Consider the following 15,529-nt stretch of genomic DNA (forward strand, 5'->3'; position numbering starts at 1 on the left):
CCGCCCTCCACTCTGAAGAGTCTCAGAGGGGCTCACAATCTCCTTTACCTCCCTCCCCCACAACAGACACCCTGAGAGGTAGATGAAGATATTGGATTTATATCCCGCGCTCCACTCCGAAGAGTCTCAGAGGGGCTCACAATCTCCTTTCCCTTCCTCCCCCACAACAGACACCCTGCGAGGTAGAAGAAGATATTGGATTTATATCCCGCCCTCCACTCCAAAGAGCCTCAGAGGGGCTCACAATCTCCTTTCCCTTCCTCCCCCACAACAGACACCCTGTGAGGTAGATGAAGATATTGGATTTATATCCCGCCCTCTACTCCGAAGAGTCTCAGAGCGGCTCACAATCTCCTTTACCTTCCTCCCCCACAACCGACACCCTGTGAGGTGGGTGGGGCTGGAGAGGGTTCTCACAGCAGCTGCCCTTTCAAGGACAACCTCTGCCAGAGCTATGGCTGACCCAAGGCCATTCCAGCCGCTGCAAGTGGAGGAGTGGGGAATCAAACCCGGTTCTCCCAGATAAGAGAGCTCTGGCTGACCCGAGGCCATTCCAGCAGCTGCAAGTGGAGGAGTGGGGAGTCAAACCCGGTTCTCCCAGATAAGAGAGCTCTGGCTGACCCAAGGCCATTTCAGCAGGTGCAAGTGGAGGAGTGGGGAATCAAACCCGCTTCTCCCAAATAAGAGAGCTCTGGCTGACCCAAGGCCATTCCAGCAGCTGCAAGTGGAGGAGTGGGGAATCAAACCCGGTTCTCCCAGATAAGAGAGCTCTGGCTGACCCAAGGCCATTCCAGCAGGTGCAAGTGGAGGAGTGGGGAATCAAACCCGCTTCTCCCAAATAAGAGAGCTCTGGCTGACCCAAGGCCATTCCAGCAGCTGCAAGTGGAGGAGTGGGGAATCAAACCCGGTTCTCCCAGATAAGAGAGCTCTGGCTGACCCAAGGCCATTCCAGCAGCTGCAAGTGGAGGAGTGGGGAATCAAACCCGGTTCTCCCAGATAAGAGAGCTCTGGCTGACCCAAGGCCATTCCAGCAGGTGCAAGTGGAGGAGTGGGGAATCAAACCCGGTTCTCCCAGATAAGAGTCTGCACACTTCACCACTACACCAAACTGGGAAAAGCTTACGCCTTGAACAAAACTTTACAAAGAGTGAGCTAGAGCAGGGGTGGCCGACGGTAGCTCTCCAGATGTTTTTGCCATGCTGGCTGGGGCTGATGGGAGTTGTAGGCAAAAAAACATCTGGAGAGCTACCGTCGGCCACCCCTGAGCTAGAGCCTTGTGAGGAAAAGACAGGATTTTGGGGTTCCGCTTAAAAGCCATCCGTCTTGACAAAGGCAACGAAACGCTTGACACTGGCTGAGGTGGCCTGGCTTCCTGTGGATGAACTGACTCTTTATCCTGCCCCTCGCTGAAACAACCGTGGGCTGAACGGGCGAGGCCGCAAAGTGGGATAATTCGTTTGCTAAAGTGCCTGTGTGCAATCTGGATGAAAGGATTCGTTGCAGATGGTTTCCTCGTGATTTTGGTTTATGAGTCAAAAGCAGACTCTCAACCTTTCAAAAGCGCCTGTGTGCACTTTAAAAGTGCCTGTGTGCGCCCTCCGATTTATTTTTCGGCGGACTGTTTGAATTCATTTTAGTGCAGACTGTCATGCCTGCCCCAGACCCAGCCCCTGCTAACTCTGAGCAGGAGCCACCTGGAACTGATCAGGCCACGCTGGGCCCTAGCTCATCCCCTCCTGAATCTCCACCACCTGTGAGCCGGCTCCGTGAAAGGAGATGGCAGGAGTTTAGAAACAGACGGAGAGAAGCACGCATGCGGGGGAGGAGAGATCTAAGCCTGGAGTACTAACGAGGTAACAAGCCAGCACAGTATATCTGTAACCCTGGCCTTAGGGCAAACTGTGCTGGCAATGAACGATCCTACTCGGACGTGACCCCGCCCCGCACCCTCTTGCCTGCTGAGAGAACCCGTGTGCTCCTGACCCAGCTTGAACCTTGGACTTGGAACTGGACTCTGATTTTGCTCTGTGGACTGACTTAGGTACTTTGACTATATTCGGCTTGCTTCCTCTGGCTTTTGACCCTCTGCATTCGACCGGACTGATTTATGGTGTTGACTAATTAGGACTGAAAGATAACGTTTCTGCTGCTCCTTGAAAGAGCCCCAGCCGGCTGCAAACGCTCTGGCCAACTGCCAAGACATCAGCAGCCATCCGTCTCTACCTGAAGGTCCGAGTCGTGACACAGACTGTTTGGGAAAAGAGGTTATGTCTAAGTAGCTGCGTGCACTCTTGCGTTTCATAGTGTAGTGTGTTTTTAAAGGTAGAAGCTTCAGAATATTAAGGTGCCTTTGATGCACATTTACACTGATCATCTTAGATGATTTAGGAGCAGAGTCTACTCTGAAGTAGAGGCCAAGAGGGTTTTCCCTATCACACAAATGTTTTATAACATAGTTTCACCCTGACGTTTCTTCTATTATAGTCTTGCTTAAACTCAGGGAGGCCCTTTTTTTTTCTATGGTCTTAAAAGTGCTGCTGGACTCGAACTCTGCTCGGGTGACCTCGGGCCAGCCCTGATGTCTTGGCCTAGCCTACCTCGCAGGGTTGCAGCAAGGATGAAATGGAGGAGAGGAGAACCAGGTCAGCACTTTGGGTCCCCGTCAGAGAGAAAGGCAAGAGACAAAGGAATTAAATCAAGAAGAAGACAAGCCTTTATCGGCATATATATGTTGTCGTCGTTCAGTCGCACAGTCGAGCCCGACTCTTTGCGACCCCACGGACAAAGTCACGCCAGGCCCTCCTGTCTTCCACCATCCTTCGAAGTCTGCTCAAAACTGGTATATATAAAAATATTTTTAAAATGAATTCAACGATAAATGCGCGGAGAGTCGGGGTGGGAGTGGGGAACAGGGTTGTGATTGGACCAATGAGATCCGGATGGTGTCTTGCTTGGCAACTGCTGGATGGTGGGAGGAGCGGGCAGCATCCCGGCAGATTACCATAGAATTTCTAGCAGTTGCTAAAGCTACCCCTTGTCACTTCCAGGTAGCTCTAGGAATTGCCAGAACTCTATGGTCAGGACTTCCTGGAAGTAGATAAGGTCTTTTTGTTTTCCGCAGGAACATCCCGCCGCAAATCCAGATATGTGGACCTTGACGCATCGTGCCTGGCTTTACCGTGAGCTACAGGACTCATTGCTTTTCTTGCATCCACCAAGATTGTGACACAGGATCTCCCTTAGCCAAGCCACACCTGCCCCAAAGCCAAGAGCATCCACACCCGCTCCTCCGAGGCCTGGGGGTTGCCGGCCTGCCGAATCCTCCCCGCTCACCTTCTCAGGATCGTAGTCAGGGGCCGTCTTCTGCACGGCGACGTTTGTCAGGTGAACATCTGGCAGGAGGTAAGGACTGCACATCGGGAAGACAAACCTGGCCCCTAAACCGCCCGCCCACTCCCGACCCGGTTCAGCTTCCGGTTAGTTTATTCCCCCAACCGCCTCCAGCTGCTGAAAGACACATGAAGAAAGAAGAAAAATGGGTGACGGCGTCCCTGTATTGCACCTGGAAATATAAATCCCAGACAGGCATATCTCATCCTCTTTCTAGAAGGAAGGAAGGGAGAGAGGTGGAAAGAAAGCAACTTTAACTTTGGGTGGCCGAACTCACTTAATGTAAGAGCCACATGGAATAAATGTCAGATCTGGAGAGCCACAAGACAGGATGGAAGGAAGGGAGGAAGGAAGGAAGATGGAGGAGAGAGAGGTGGAAAGAAAGCAACTTTAACTTTGGGTGGCCAAACTCACTTAATGTAAGAGCCACATGGAATAAATGTCAGATTTGGAGAGCCACAAGACAGGATGGAAGGGAGGGAAGAAGGAAGAAGGGTCATGGTGGATGACTCACCGAAAATGTCGAGACGGTGTGCTACTGCAGTAAAAAAGGCCAACGCCATGCTGGGAATTATTAGGAAGAGAACTGAAAACAAATCAGCCAGTATCATAATGTCCCTGTATAAATAAATGGTATAATAAGCTTAAGCGCTTACAGCAGGGGTGGCCAACGATAGCTCTCCAGATGTTTTTTGCCTACAACTCCCATCAGCCCCAGCCATTGGCCATGCTGGCTGGGGCTGATGGGAGTTGTAGGCAAAAAGCATCTGGAGAGCTACCGTTGGCCACCCCTGGCTTACAGGGTTCTTTGTACAGAGCCTGCTTTAAGCTCCAGGAGATTGGCTACATCAGGGGGTGTGGCCTCATATGCAAAGTTGTTTCTGCTACAAAAGGCCCTGCCCACTGTTACATTCAGGGCTTTTTTGCAGAAGGAACTCCTTTGCATATCAGGCCATACACCCCTGATGTAGCCAATTCTCCTGGAGCTTACATCAGGCCCTGTAAGAAGAGCCCTTTAGGCCCCGGTTTAAAAACACTCGGCAGCCACCAGGAAAGGTGCTGGGCTCCTCACTGGACCACGGAGAGTGAGGCCAGGTCAGGATACACTGGTCATCGATGGAACTCAGAGTGAAGCGCGTGTTGGAGAAGCGAGCAAAGCCATCCCGGTACAGCCAGGCTTTCAGCGGCAGGTACTAGGAGAAAAAGAAACGGGGGGTGAGAAGGAAGAGCCTCCAAGCTCTTCATGGCATCTGGGTGGGCTGGGGGCTGCTCGTTCACTCACCGACATCACCAGGACGTACACCCGCAAGTCGAATTTTCGGCCTGCACACCAAAGAGAAACAGCTTCAGATAGGGCCGCTAAGCCCCAGGGGTCAGGCAAAGAGGGTCCAGGCTGACCCAAGGCCATTCCAGCAGCTGCTGCTTACCAAGCAGATGCTCTACCACTGAGCCACCCTCCCTCCCCTGCTCTCCAGGGTCTCAAGCTGAGGTTTTTCACACCTACTTGCCTGGACCCTCTTGAGTTGGAGATGCCAGGGATTGAACCTGGGACCTTCTGCTTACCAAGCAGATGCTCTACCACTGAGCCTCCACCCCCCCCCTCCTCTCCAGGGTCTCAAGCTGAGGTTTTTCACGCCTACTTGCCTGGACCCTTTTGAGTTGGAGATGCTGGGGACTGAACTTGGGACCTTCTGCTTACCAAAAAGATACTCTACCACTGAGCCACCGTCCCTCTCCTTAGATATATGAACATATGAAGCTGCCTTTTACTGAATCAGACCCTCAGTCCATCAAAGTCAGTCTTGTCTACTCAGACTGGCAGCGGCTCTCCAGAGTCTCAAGCTGAGGTTTTTCATGCCTATTTGCCTGGACCCTTTTGAGTTGGAGATGCCGGAAATTGAACCGGGGACCTTCTGCTTCCCAAGCAGATGCTCTGCCACTGAGTCACCGTCCCTCCCCTTAGAGATATGAACATATGAAGCTGCCTTATAGTGAATCAGACCCTCGGCCCATCAAAGACAGTCATGTCTGCTCAGACTGGCAGCGGCTCTCCAGGGTCTCAAGTGGAGGTTTTTCACACCTACTTGCCTGGACCCTTTTCAGTTAGAGATGCCGGGGATTGAACCTGGGACCTGTTTACCAAGCGGATGCTTTACCACTGAGCCACTGTCCCTCCCATAAAATCACTGGTGAACATATGAACATATGAAGCTGCCTTATAGTGAATCAGACCCTCGGTCCATCAAAGTCAGTCTTGTCCACTCAGACTGGCAGCGGCTCTCCAGGGTCTCAAGCGGAGGTTTTTCACGCCTCTTTGCCTGGACCCTCTTTGCCTGAGCCAGTTTGGTGTAGTGATTAAGTGTGCATACTCTTATCTGGGAGAACCGGGTTTGATTCCCCACTCTTCCACTTGCACCTGCTGGAATGGCCTTGGGTCAGCCATAGCTCTGGCAGAGGTTGTCCTTGAAAGGGCAGATGCTGTGAGAGACCTCTCCAGCCCCACCCACTTCACAAGGTGTTTGTTGTGGGGGAGGAAGGTAAAGGAGATTGTGAGCCGCTCTGAGACTCTTCTGAGTGAAGGGCGGAATATAAATCCAATATCATCTTCTTCTTCTTCTTTAGTTGGAGATGCCGGGGATTGAACCTGGGACCTTCTGCGTGTCAAACAGAGCTGCCACTGAGCCACAGCCCATCCCCATGAAGCTGCCTTCTACTGAATCAGAACCTCAAAGGTCCATCAAAGTCAGTATTGGCTACTCAGACTGGCTCTCCAAGGTCTCAAGCTGAGGTTTTTCATGCCTTTTTGCCTGGAACCTTTTTTGGAGATGCCGGGGATTGAACCTGGGGCCTTCCGCTTACCAAGCAGGTGCTCTACCCCTGAGCCACCGTCCCTCCCCGGAAGATGCAGGCAGGCGACTCACCCCCAATTAAGTACGGGTTCTCGATGTAGCGCTGAGCGACGTAACTCTCCACCGCAGTCTCTTCTTTCTGGTCGTCGAGACGGGCGCCGTCCTGTGGAAGGAATTGTGTGCCTTGCTTAGCTGGCGAAGAGCAAGTTTGGTGACAGCCAGTTTGGTGTAGTGGTTAAGCGCCTGGACTCTTATCAGGGAGGACCGGGTTTGATTCCCCTCCCACTTGCAGCTGCTGGCATGGCCTTGGGTCAGCCATAGCTCTCGTAGGAGTTGTCCTTGAAAGGGCAGCTTCTGGGAGAGCTCTCTCAGCCCCACCCACCTCACAGGGCGTCTGTCGTGGGAGGGAGAAGATCTAGGACACTGTGAGCTGCTCCGAGTCTCTGATTCAGAGGGAAGGGCGGGGAATAAATCTGCAGTCTTCTTCTTCCAAGGCCCTCCAGAACTTGGTTCTTGCTAAATGCTGTCTGATTTCATAGTGTGTGGATCAGGTTGCTAACCCTCGGTTTGGAAATACATGGAAATTTGGGGTGGAGCCCGGGGGGAGGGGATGAGGGAGAAGAGGGAGGTCGGTGGGGAATAACGCCAGGCGGTCTACCTTTCAAAGAAGATATTGCGAGGGCAATAAAGTGAAATTGTAACAGGTAATGAAGAGAGGGCGGAACTGCTCAATTCCTACTTTTCCTCAGTCTTCTCTTCAGAGGGAAACGGTGTCTCAACATGGCGAAAGCAGAACATATAAGGAGGGTATGAAGTTCCAGCCTAGGATCAGCATAGGGGTAGTACATAAACACCTAGTTTCTTTAAATGAAACTAAGTCCTCAGGGCCAGATGAATTGCATCCAAGGGTACTAAAAGAGCTTGCGGATGTAATTTCTGAGCCTCTGGCTATTATTTTTGAGAATTCTTGGAGAACAGGAGAGGTGCCGGAAGATTGGAGGTGGGCAAATGTTGTCCCCATCTTCAAGAAGGGGAAAATAGAGGATCCGGGTAACTACCAACCCGTCAGTTTGACGTCTATACCTGGAAAAGTATTAGAACAAATCATCAAACAGTCGGTCCTGGAACATTTAGAAAGAATGGATGTGATTATTAAGAGCCAGCATGGTTTTCTCAAGAACATGTCATGTCAGACTAACCTGATCTCTTTTTTTGAGAAAGTGACTACCTTGCTGGATCAGGGGAATGCTGTAGACGTCATTTATCTTGATTTCAGTAAGGCTTTTGATAAGGTTCCACATAATAGCCTTGTTGGAAAGGAAAGGAACGGTCCCCTGTGCAAGCACCAGTCGTTTCCGACTCTGGGGTGACGTTGCTTTCACAATGTTTTCACAGCAGACTTTTTACGGGGTGGCTTGCCATTGCCTTCCCCAGTCATCTACACTTTCCCTCCAGCAAGCTGGGGACTCATTTTACCCACCTCGAAAGGATGGAAGGCTGAGTCAACCTTGGGCCAGCTACCCGAATCCAGCTTCTGCCGGAACCGAACTCAGGTTGTGAGCAGAGAGTTCAGACCACAGTACTGCAGTACTGCTGCTTTACCACTCTGTGCCACGGGGCCGCTTACTATCCTTGTTGACAAGTTGATAAAATGTGGTTTGGATCCTGTTACCTTTAGGTGGATCTGTAGCTGGTTGACAGTTTGCACCCAAAGAGTGCTTGTGAATGGTTCCTCATCCTCTTGGAGAGGAGTGACAAGTGGAGTGCCTCAAGGATCTGTCCTGGGACCTGTTTTGTTCAACATCTTTATCAATGATTTGGATGAAGGAATAGAGGGAATGCTTATTAAATTTGCCAATGATACTAAATTGGGAGGGGTTGCAAACACAGAAGAAGACAGAAACAGGATACAGGATGACCTTGACAGGCTGGAAAACTGGGCTAAAACCAATAAAATGAATTTTAACAGGGATAAATGTAAAGTTCTGCATTTCGGTAGGAAAAATCCCATGCATGTTTATAGAATGGGGGAGACTTGTCTTAGCAGTAGTATGTGCAAAAAAGATCTAGGGGTCTTGGTGGATCATATGCTGAACATGAGTCAACAGTGTGATGCGGTGGCTAAAAAGGCAAATGCAATTTTGGGCTGTATCAACTGAATTATAGTGTCCAGATCACGTGATGTGATGGTATCGCTTTACTCTGCTCTGGTAAGACCTCACCTGGAGTATTGTGTTCAGTTTGGGCACCACATTTTATGAAGGATATAGACAAGCTGGAACGGGTCCAGAGGAGGGCGACAAAGATGGTGATGGGTCTGGACACTATGAGGAAAAGTTGAAGGAGCTGGGCATGTTTAGTCTGGAGAGGAGGCGGCTGAGAGGTGATATGATCACCATCTTCAAATCCTTGAAGGGCTGTTATCTAGAAGATGGTGTGGAATTGTTTTCTGTGGTCCCAGAAGGTAGGACCAGAACCAATGCGTTGAATTTAAATCAAAAGAGTTTCCGCTCAACATTAGGAAGAACTTCCTGACCGTTAGAGCGGTTCCTCAGTGGAACAGGCTTCCTCAGGAGGTAGTGGGCTCTCCTTCCTTGGAGGTTTTTCAAGAGAGGCTAGATGGCCATCTGACAGTGATGAAGATCCTGTGAATTTGGGATAGGTATTTGTGGGTCCTGCATTGTGCAGGGGGTTGGACTAGATGACCCTGGAGGTCCCTTCCAACTCTATGATTCTCTCCAGAAGAAGTGGAAAACTGATTTTATTTATTTGACTATTGTATCCCTGAAATAAGCAAACAAGTCATAAAGGAGCAATGGATACAGTCTGGAGGGCAGTCATAATTCCTGGAGACGTCTAGCTCCCACCTGGAGGTTGGCAACCCTATGGCAGGGGGCTTCCCCCTGAAATCAGACTTAGTGTGGACACTGGGAAGAGCATGGCCTTAGCCTGCATTCTGTCACTTGGCTCATTTGTTTAAGACATCTCTGCCTGGTTTCTCTTACAGGAATATGTCTGTTGCCATTTTGTGGTTTGCTATTACTATTCTTAGAGAAAAAGAAGATGGGATTTATACCTTGCTCTACACTACCCAAAGGAGTCTCAGAGCGGCTACCGAAAGGAGTCTCAGACACACTATGAGGCAGGTGGGCCTGAGAGAGCTGTGACAGAAACTGCTCTTGAGAGGAACAGCTCTGTGAGAACTTGCGACTGACTCGAGTTCACTCCAGGAGTTGCATGTGGAGGAGTGGGGAACCAAACCCGGTTCTCCCAGACAAGAAGACTGCAGATTTATACCCCACCCTTCTCTCTGAATCAGAGACTCAGAGTGGCTTATAATCTCCTATATCTTCTCCCCCCCACAACAGATTCCCTGTCAGGTGGGTGGGGCTGAAAGAGCTCTCCCAGAAGCTGCCCTTTCAAGGACAACTCTGTGAGAGCTATGGCTGACCCAAGGCCATTCCAGCAGGTGCAGGTGGAAGACTGGGCAATCAAACCCGGTTGTCCTAGATAAGAGTTCACACACTTAACCACTACTCCAAACTGGCTCACAGGCTAGGGGGTAGAAGGGTCTAATCCAAATGCAGGCCTGTTTTCCTCAATCCAGACTTGGAGAAGTCCACAAACAAGGAGCACATACAACTCTGTAATGCAAAGAAACTCTGCAAGCCAAAAAATAAAAGAAGACGACATCGGATTTATATCCTGCCTATACTCTGAATCTCAGAGTGGTCCCAGTCTCCATTACCTTCCATCCCCCTCCCCACAACAGAGACCCTGTGAGGTGGGTGAGGCTGAGAGAGCTCTGACAGAAGCTGCCCTTTCAAGGACAACTCCTACAGAAAGCTATGGCTGACCCAAGGCAGTTCCAGCAGCTGCAAGTGGAGGAGTGGGGAATGAAACCTGGTTCTCCCAGATAAGAGAGCTATGGCTGACCCAACGCCGTTCCAGCAGCTGCAAGTGGAGGAGTGGGGGAATCAAACCCGGTTCTCCCAGATAAGAGAGCTATGGCTGACCCAAGACCATGCCAGCAGCTGCAAGGGGAGGAGTAGGGAATCAAACCCGGTTCTCCCAGATAAGAGAGCTATGGCTGACCCAAGGCCATGCCAGCAGCTGCAAGGGGAGGAGTGGGGAATCAAACCCGGTTCTCCCAGATAAGAGAGCTATGGCTGACCCAAGGCCATTCCAGCAGCTGCAAGTGGAGGAGTGGGGAATCAAACCCGGTTCTCCCAGATAGGAGAGCTCTGGCTGACCCAAGGCCGTTCCAGCAGCTGCAAGTGGAGGAGTGGGGAATCAAACCCGGTTCTCCCAGATAGGAGAGCTCTGGCTGACCCAAGGCCGTTCCAGCAGCTGCAAGTGGAGGAGTGGGGGAATCAAACCCGGTTCTCCCAGATAAGAGAGCTATGGCTGACCCAAGGCCGTTCCAGCAGCTGCAAGTGGAGGAGTGGGGAATCAAACCCGGTTCTCCCAGATAAGAGTCCACGCACTTAACCACTACACCAAACTGGCTGTCACCAAAAAAAAGCCACACTAGACAGTTAAAAGCAGAGCTTCGACTCTTGAAACGTATACTCTGGAAATCTCTCTGGTCTCTCCCACTGCTACTGGACGAAAATCTAACTTGATAGCCACCCCCACATCAATCCATGCCCATCAGCCTCCGTGACCTGGCAGAAGCTCCGTTCCAAACCCCAACTATGGAGATCTCTCATGGCCTCGACGTGGTCCGATGACCATTCCCTTGAGGTCAGGGTGGGAACGGACTGTATGGCCTGCTCTGCTAGGACCACCGGCGACTTCTGCAGGATCCAAAATAAAGCCAAGTCCCAGCTAGGGCATGCGCTATTACAGTTCCCGCTTCTCCAATATCACCGGTGGCAGAAGCCATGGCATTCTGCTGAAACTCCCAAGAAGGGAATGTCTGTGTTTCTGTTATGTATTGGGACTGGAGTTGGCCTTAGGGCCAGCAGAGACTTGGCTGAGCTGGAGAGCCCAGAACAAGAGTCACCCGGATGCAGGAAGGAGGCCCATCAGGGATCCTTCGGCCAGCTGTTAGCCTAGAGTGGTTTGAAAATGAAAATGTTGAGACGGCGTGCGATTGCAATAAAAAAAGGCCAACGCCATGCTGGGAATTATTAGGAAGGGGATTGAAAACAGATCAGCCAGTATCATACTGCCCCTGTATAAATTGATGGTGCGGTCTCATTTGGAGTACTGTGTGCAGTTCTGGTCGCCGCACCTCAAAAAGGATATTATAGCATTGGAGAAGGTGCAGAGAAGGGCAACTAGAATGATTAAAGGGCTGGAGCACTTTCCCTATGAAGAAAGGTTGAAACGCTTGGGACTCTTTAGCTTGGAGAAACGTCGACTGAGGGGTGACATGATAGAGGTTGACAAGATTATGCATGGGATGGAGAAAGTAAAGAAAGAAATCCTTTTCTCCCTTTTTCACAATACAAGAACTCGTGGGCATTTAATTAAATTACTGAGCAGTCGGGTTAGAATGAATAAAAGGAAGTACTTCTTCACCCAAAGGGTGATAAACACGTGGAATTCACCACACAGGAGTTGGTGGTGGCTACAAGCATAGCCAGCTTCAAGAGGGGGTTAGATAAAAATATGGAGCAGAGGTCCATCAGTGGCTATTAGTCATAGTGTGAATATATGTGTGTGTGTGTGTGTATATGCACACACACTCACACATATATTGACCACTGCGTGACACAGAGTGTTGGACTGGAGGGGCCATTGGCCTGATCCAACAGGGCTTCTCTTATGTTCTTATGTGACACAGAGTGTTGGACTGGAGGGGCCACTGGCCTGATCCCACAGGGCTTCTCTTATGTTCTTATGTGACACAGAGTGTTGGACTGGAGGGGCCATTGGCCTGATCCAACAGGGCTTCTCTTATGTTCTTATGTGACACAGAGTGTTGGACTGGAGGGGCCATTGGCCTGATCCAACAGGGCTTCTCTTATGTTCTTATGTGACACAGAGTGTTGGACTGGAGGGGCCACTGGCCTGATCCCACAGGGCTTCTCTTATGTTCTTATGTAATGGGTTTTGGGGTGGGGTTATTTGCATGCATATAAGCGGGGCCATCGGCCCTGCAATTCAGTTCTGTTTTTACCTTACTATGCTGAATCACTGAATAAAGAGCTGAATTCACTATCTCCTGGCATCCTCATGCTTCCAACCCAGTACATTTTCGTTTTCCTGGAGGAAGCCATGATACATGGCTAGAAAAGACCACGCCTCGGATTCAGCAGGAGCTCACAGAAGCACAGCTCCTGAACCTTTCTGAGGGTTCCCCCTCCTCCTCCCCACCTACCTTGTCCATTGAACAGCAGGGGCAGCTGCATAACAATCCCTGGATGAGGAGACCGGGCAGCCAGCCAGACACAAGGGGCTTTGTCACGCCTTTAGCAGCCCTCGTTAAACCCTGGTGAAGCCCACGCTACCCTTTTCCCACTTCCGATGTGATTTTCATGATATGGGTGGCTTGCTGGCCTTTTGACGGGTGGGGGAGGAGGCAGCCCAGGAGAGCCCCAGGCGAGTGAGGCCTGCTCGGGCTGGCTGGATCTCTAGCCAGCCTAAGCAGGCCTCGCTCACCCGGGGCTCTCCTTTCTCGTATCGGGTTGCTTTTGCCCGGGGGAGTGGGCAGCGTATGCGAATGAGTTATGCTAATGGTCTCCGCCACCTATTTTTCTACAAAACGACCCCTGGAAAAGACCGTAAGGTATTAGGGCCACCATCACCCCCCCCCCCGACTTCGGGTGAGTCGACCCACCCACCCTTAACCCCCTGCCATGGCTAGCCGAGAAGAGGAGGGAGAGAACGGGGCATCAGCCTCGAGCAGCTGATGCTCACCCAAGCTGAGAGGTGAGAAGAAGGAGGCACCTCACCTTCCTCCAATCAATCACATCCTTGAGCTTCCGGAAGAGAAAGATGCCTTTCCCTTGAGACCTGGCGACCTACAGGAGGGAAGAGGAAAGGGTTACTCGTTCTCAGTCACCGGCACCACCCAGCAAAGGACAACAGAGGCTTTGAGCTTTGAAAGAATCACAGAGTTGGAAGGAGCCACAGAGGCAGTCTAGTCCGCCCTTCTCGATGCAGGATCCGCCTAGGCAAGTCCCTCTCCTCCCCAAACCCACCACTCCTTAGGGCCCACCCCCACCCCCCCCAAAAAAATCGCCAGGTATTTCCCGAACCAGAGCTGGCAAACCTAGCGTCAGAGGTAGAACCAGCACATTGTACTGTGTCTCAAAACAGATGGGTAACCTGTGCAGATCTTTCAGCACAAATGCTTTCACCACCACCACCCCACCCCCCAAAAAAATCACGTTGCTCTCTAACAGGGGTGGCCAAACTTGCTTAATGAAAGAGCCACAGAGAATAAATATCAGATGTTTGAGAGCCACAAGACAGGAACCTCAGATGTTTGAATGAGAATCAGAGACAGGTTAGAACGGATAAAAGGAAGTACTTCTTCACCCTAAGGGTGATTAACATGTGGAATTCACTGCCGCAGGAGGTGGTGGTGGCCACAAGTATAGCCACCTTCAAGAAGGGTTTAGATAAAAATATGGAGCACAGGTCCATCAGTGGCTATTAGCCACAGTATATATGTATGTGTGTATATGTATGTATGCATATATGTGTGTGTGTATATATACACACACACATATATTGGCCACTGTGTGACACAGAATGTTGGACTGGAGGGGCCATTGGCCTGATCCAACAGGGCTTCTCTTATGTTCTTATGTGACACAGAGTGTTGGACTGGAGGGGCAATCAGCCTGATCCAACAGAGCTTCTCTTATGTTCTTATGTGACACAGAGTGTTGGACTGGAGGGGCCGCTGGCCTGATCCAACAGGGCTTCTCTTATGTTCTTATGGGACTCAGAGTGTTGGACTGGATGGGCCACTGGCCTGATTCAACAGGGCTTCTCTTATGTTCTTATGTGACACAGAGTGTTGGACTGGAGGGGCCATTGGCCTGATCCAACAGGGCTTCTCTTATGTTCTTATGTGACACAGAATGTTGGACAGGATGGGCCATTGGCCTGATCTAACAGGGCTTCTCTCATGTTCTTATGTGACACAGAGTGTTGGACTGGAGGGGTCATTGGCCTGATCCAACAGAGCTTCTCTTATGTTCTTATGTGACACAGAATGTTGGACAGGATGGGCCATTGGCCTGATCCAACAGGGCTTCTCTCATGTTCTTATGTGACACAGAATGTTGGACAGGATGGGCCACTGGCCTGATCCAACAGAGCTTCTCTTATGTTCTTATGTGACACAGAATGTTGGACAGGATGGGCCATTGGCCTGATCCAACAGGGCTTCTCTCATGTTCTTATGTGACACAGAATGTTGGACAGGATGGGCCACTGGCCTGATCCAACAGGGCTTCTCTTATGTTCTTATGTGACACAGAGTGTTGGACTGGAGGGGCCATTGGCCTGATCCAACAGAGCTTCTCTTATGTTCTTATGTGACACAGAGTGTTGGACTGGAGGGGCCACTGGCCTGATCCAACAGGGCTTCTCTTATGTTCTTATGTGACACAGAGTGTTGGACTGGAGGGGCCACTGGCCTGATCCAACAGGGCTTCTCTTATGTTCTTATGTGACACAGAGTGTTGGACTGAAGGGGCCATTGGCCTGATCCAACATGGCTTCTCTTATGTTCTTATGTGACACAGAGTGTTGGACTGGAGGGGCCATTGGCCTGATCCAACATGGCTTCTCTTATGTTCTTATGTGACACAGAGTGTTGGACTGAAGGGGCCATTGGCCTGATCCAACATGGCTTCTCTTATGTTCTTATGTGACACAGAGTGTTGGACTGGAGGGGCCACTGGCCTGATCCAACATGGCTTCTCTTATGTTCTTATGTGACACAGAGTGTTGGACTGGAGGGGCCATTGGCCTGATCCAACATGGCTTATCTTATGTTCTTATGTGACACAGAGTGTTGGACTGGAAGGGCCACTGGCCTGATCCAACAGGGCTTCTCTTATGTTCTTATGTGACACAGAATGTTGGACTGGAGGGGCCACTGGCCTGATCCAACATGGCTTCTCTTATGTTCTTATGTGACACAGAGCGTTGGACTGGAAGGGCCACTGGCCTGATCCAACAGGGCTTCTCTTATGTTCTTAAGCAGCCATCAGCAGGCTGCCGCTGATAAAGAGCTGTCCTCACTACGATCTCGTCTCTGCAATGCTTTAAACCCACTATAGTATAGGTGGGGCCACGGAGGAGGGGCGGATTTGAAC

General features: G+C 50.7%; 1 protein-coding gene across 1 annotated transcript in view; it reads right to left on the minus strand.

Moving 5' to 3' along the window:
* The window catches only part of TTLL9 (tubulin tyrosine ligase like 9), an 88,999-nt gene that overhangs the window by 8,690 nt on the left and 64,780 nt on the right, over positions 1-15,529 (minus strand). The window contains exons 6-10 of the mRNA XM_060233183.1: positions 13,145-13,213; positions 6,312-6,402; positions 4,673-4,713; positions 4,496-4,583; positions 3,334-3,392 (exon numbers count right to left, since the gene is read on the minus strand). Coding sequence (XP_060089166.1) covers positions 3,334-3,392; positions 4,496-4,583; positions 4,673-4,713; positions 6,312-6,402; positions 13,145-13,213 — 348 coding nt within the window. The remainder of the gene's footprint in view (positions 1-3,333; positions 3,393-4,495; positions 4,584-4,672; positions 4,714-6,311; positions 6,403-13,144; positions 13,214-15,529) is intronic.

Source organism: Heteronotia binoei, chromosome 2 (genome assembly GCF_032191835.1).
Source record: "Heteronotia binoei isolate CCM8104 ecotype False Entrance Well chromosome 2, APGP_CSIRO_Hbin_v1, whole genome shotgun sequence".
NCBI classification, from domain to species: domain Eukaryota; kingdom Metazoa; phylum Chordata; class Lepidosauria; order Squamata; family Gekkonidae; genus Heteronotia; species Heteronotia binoei.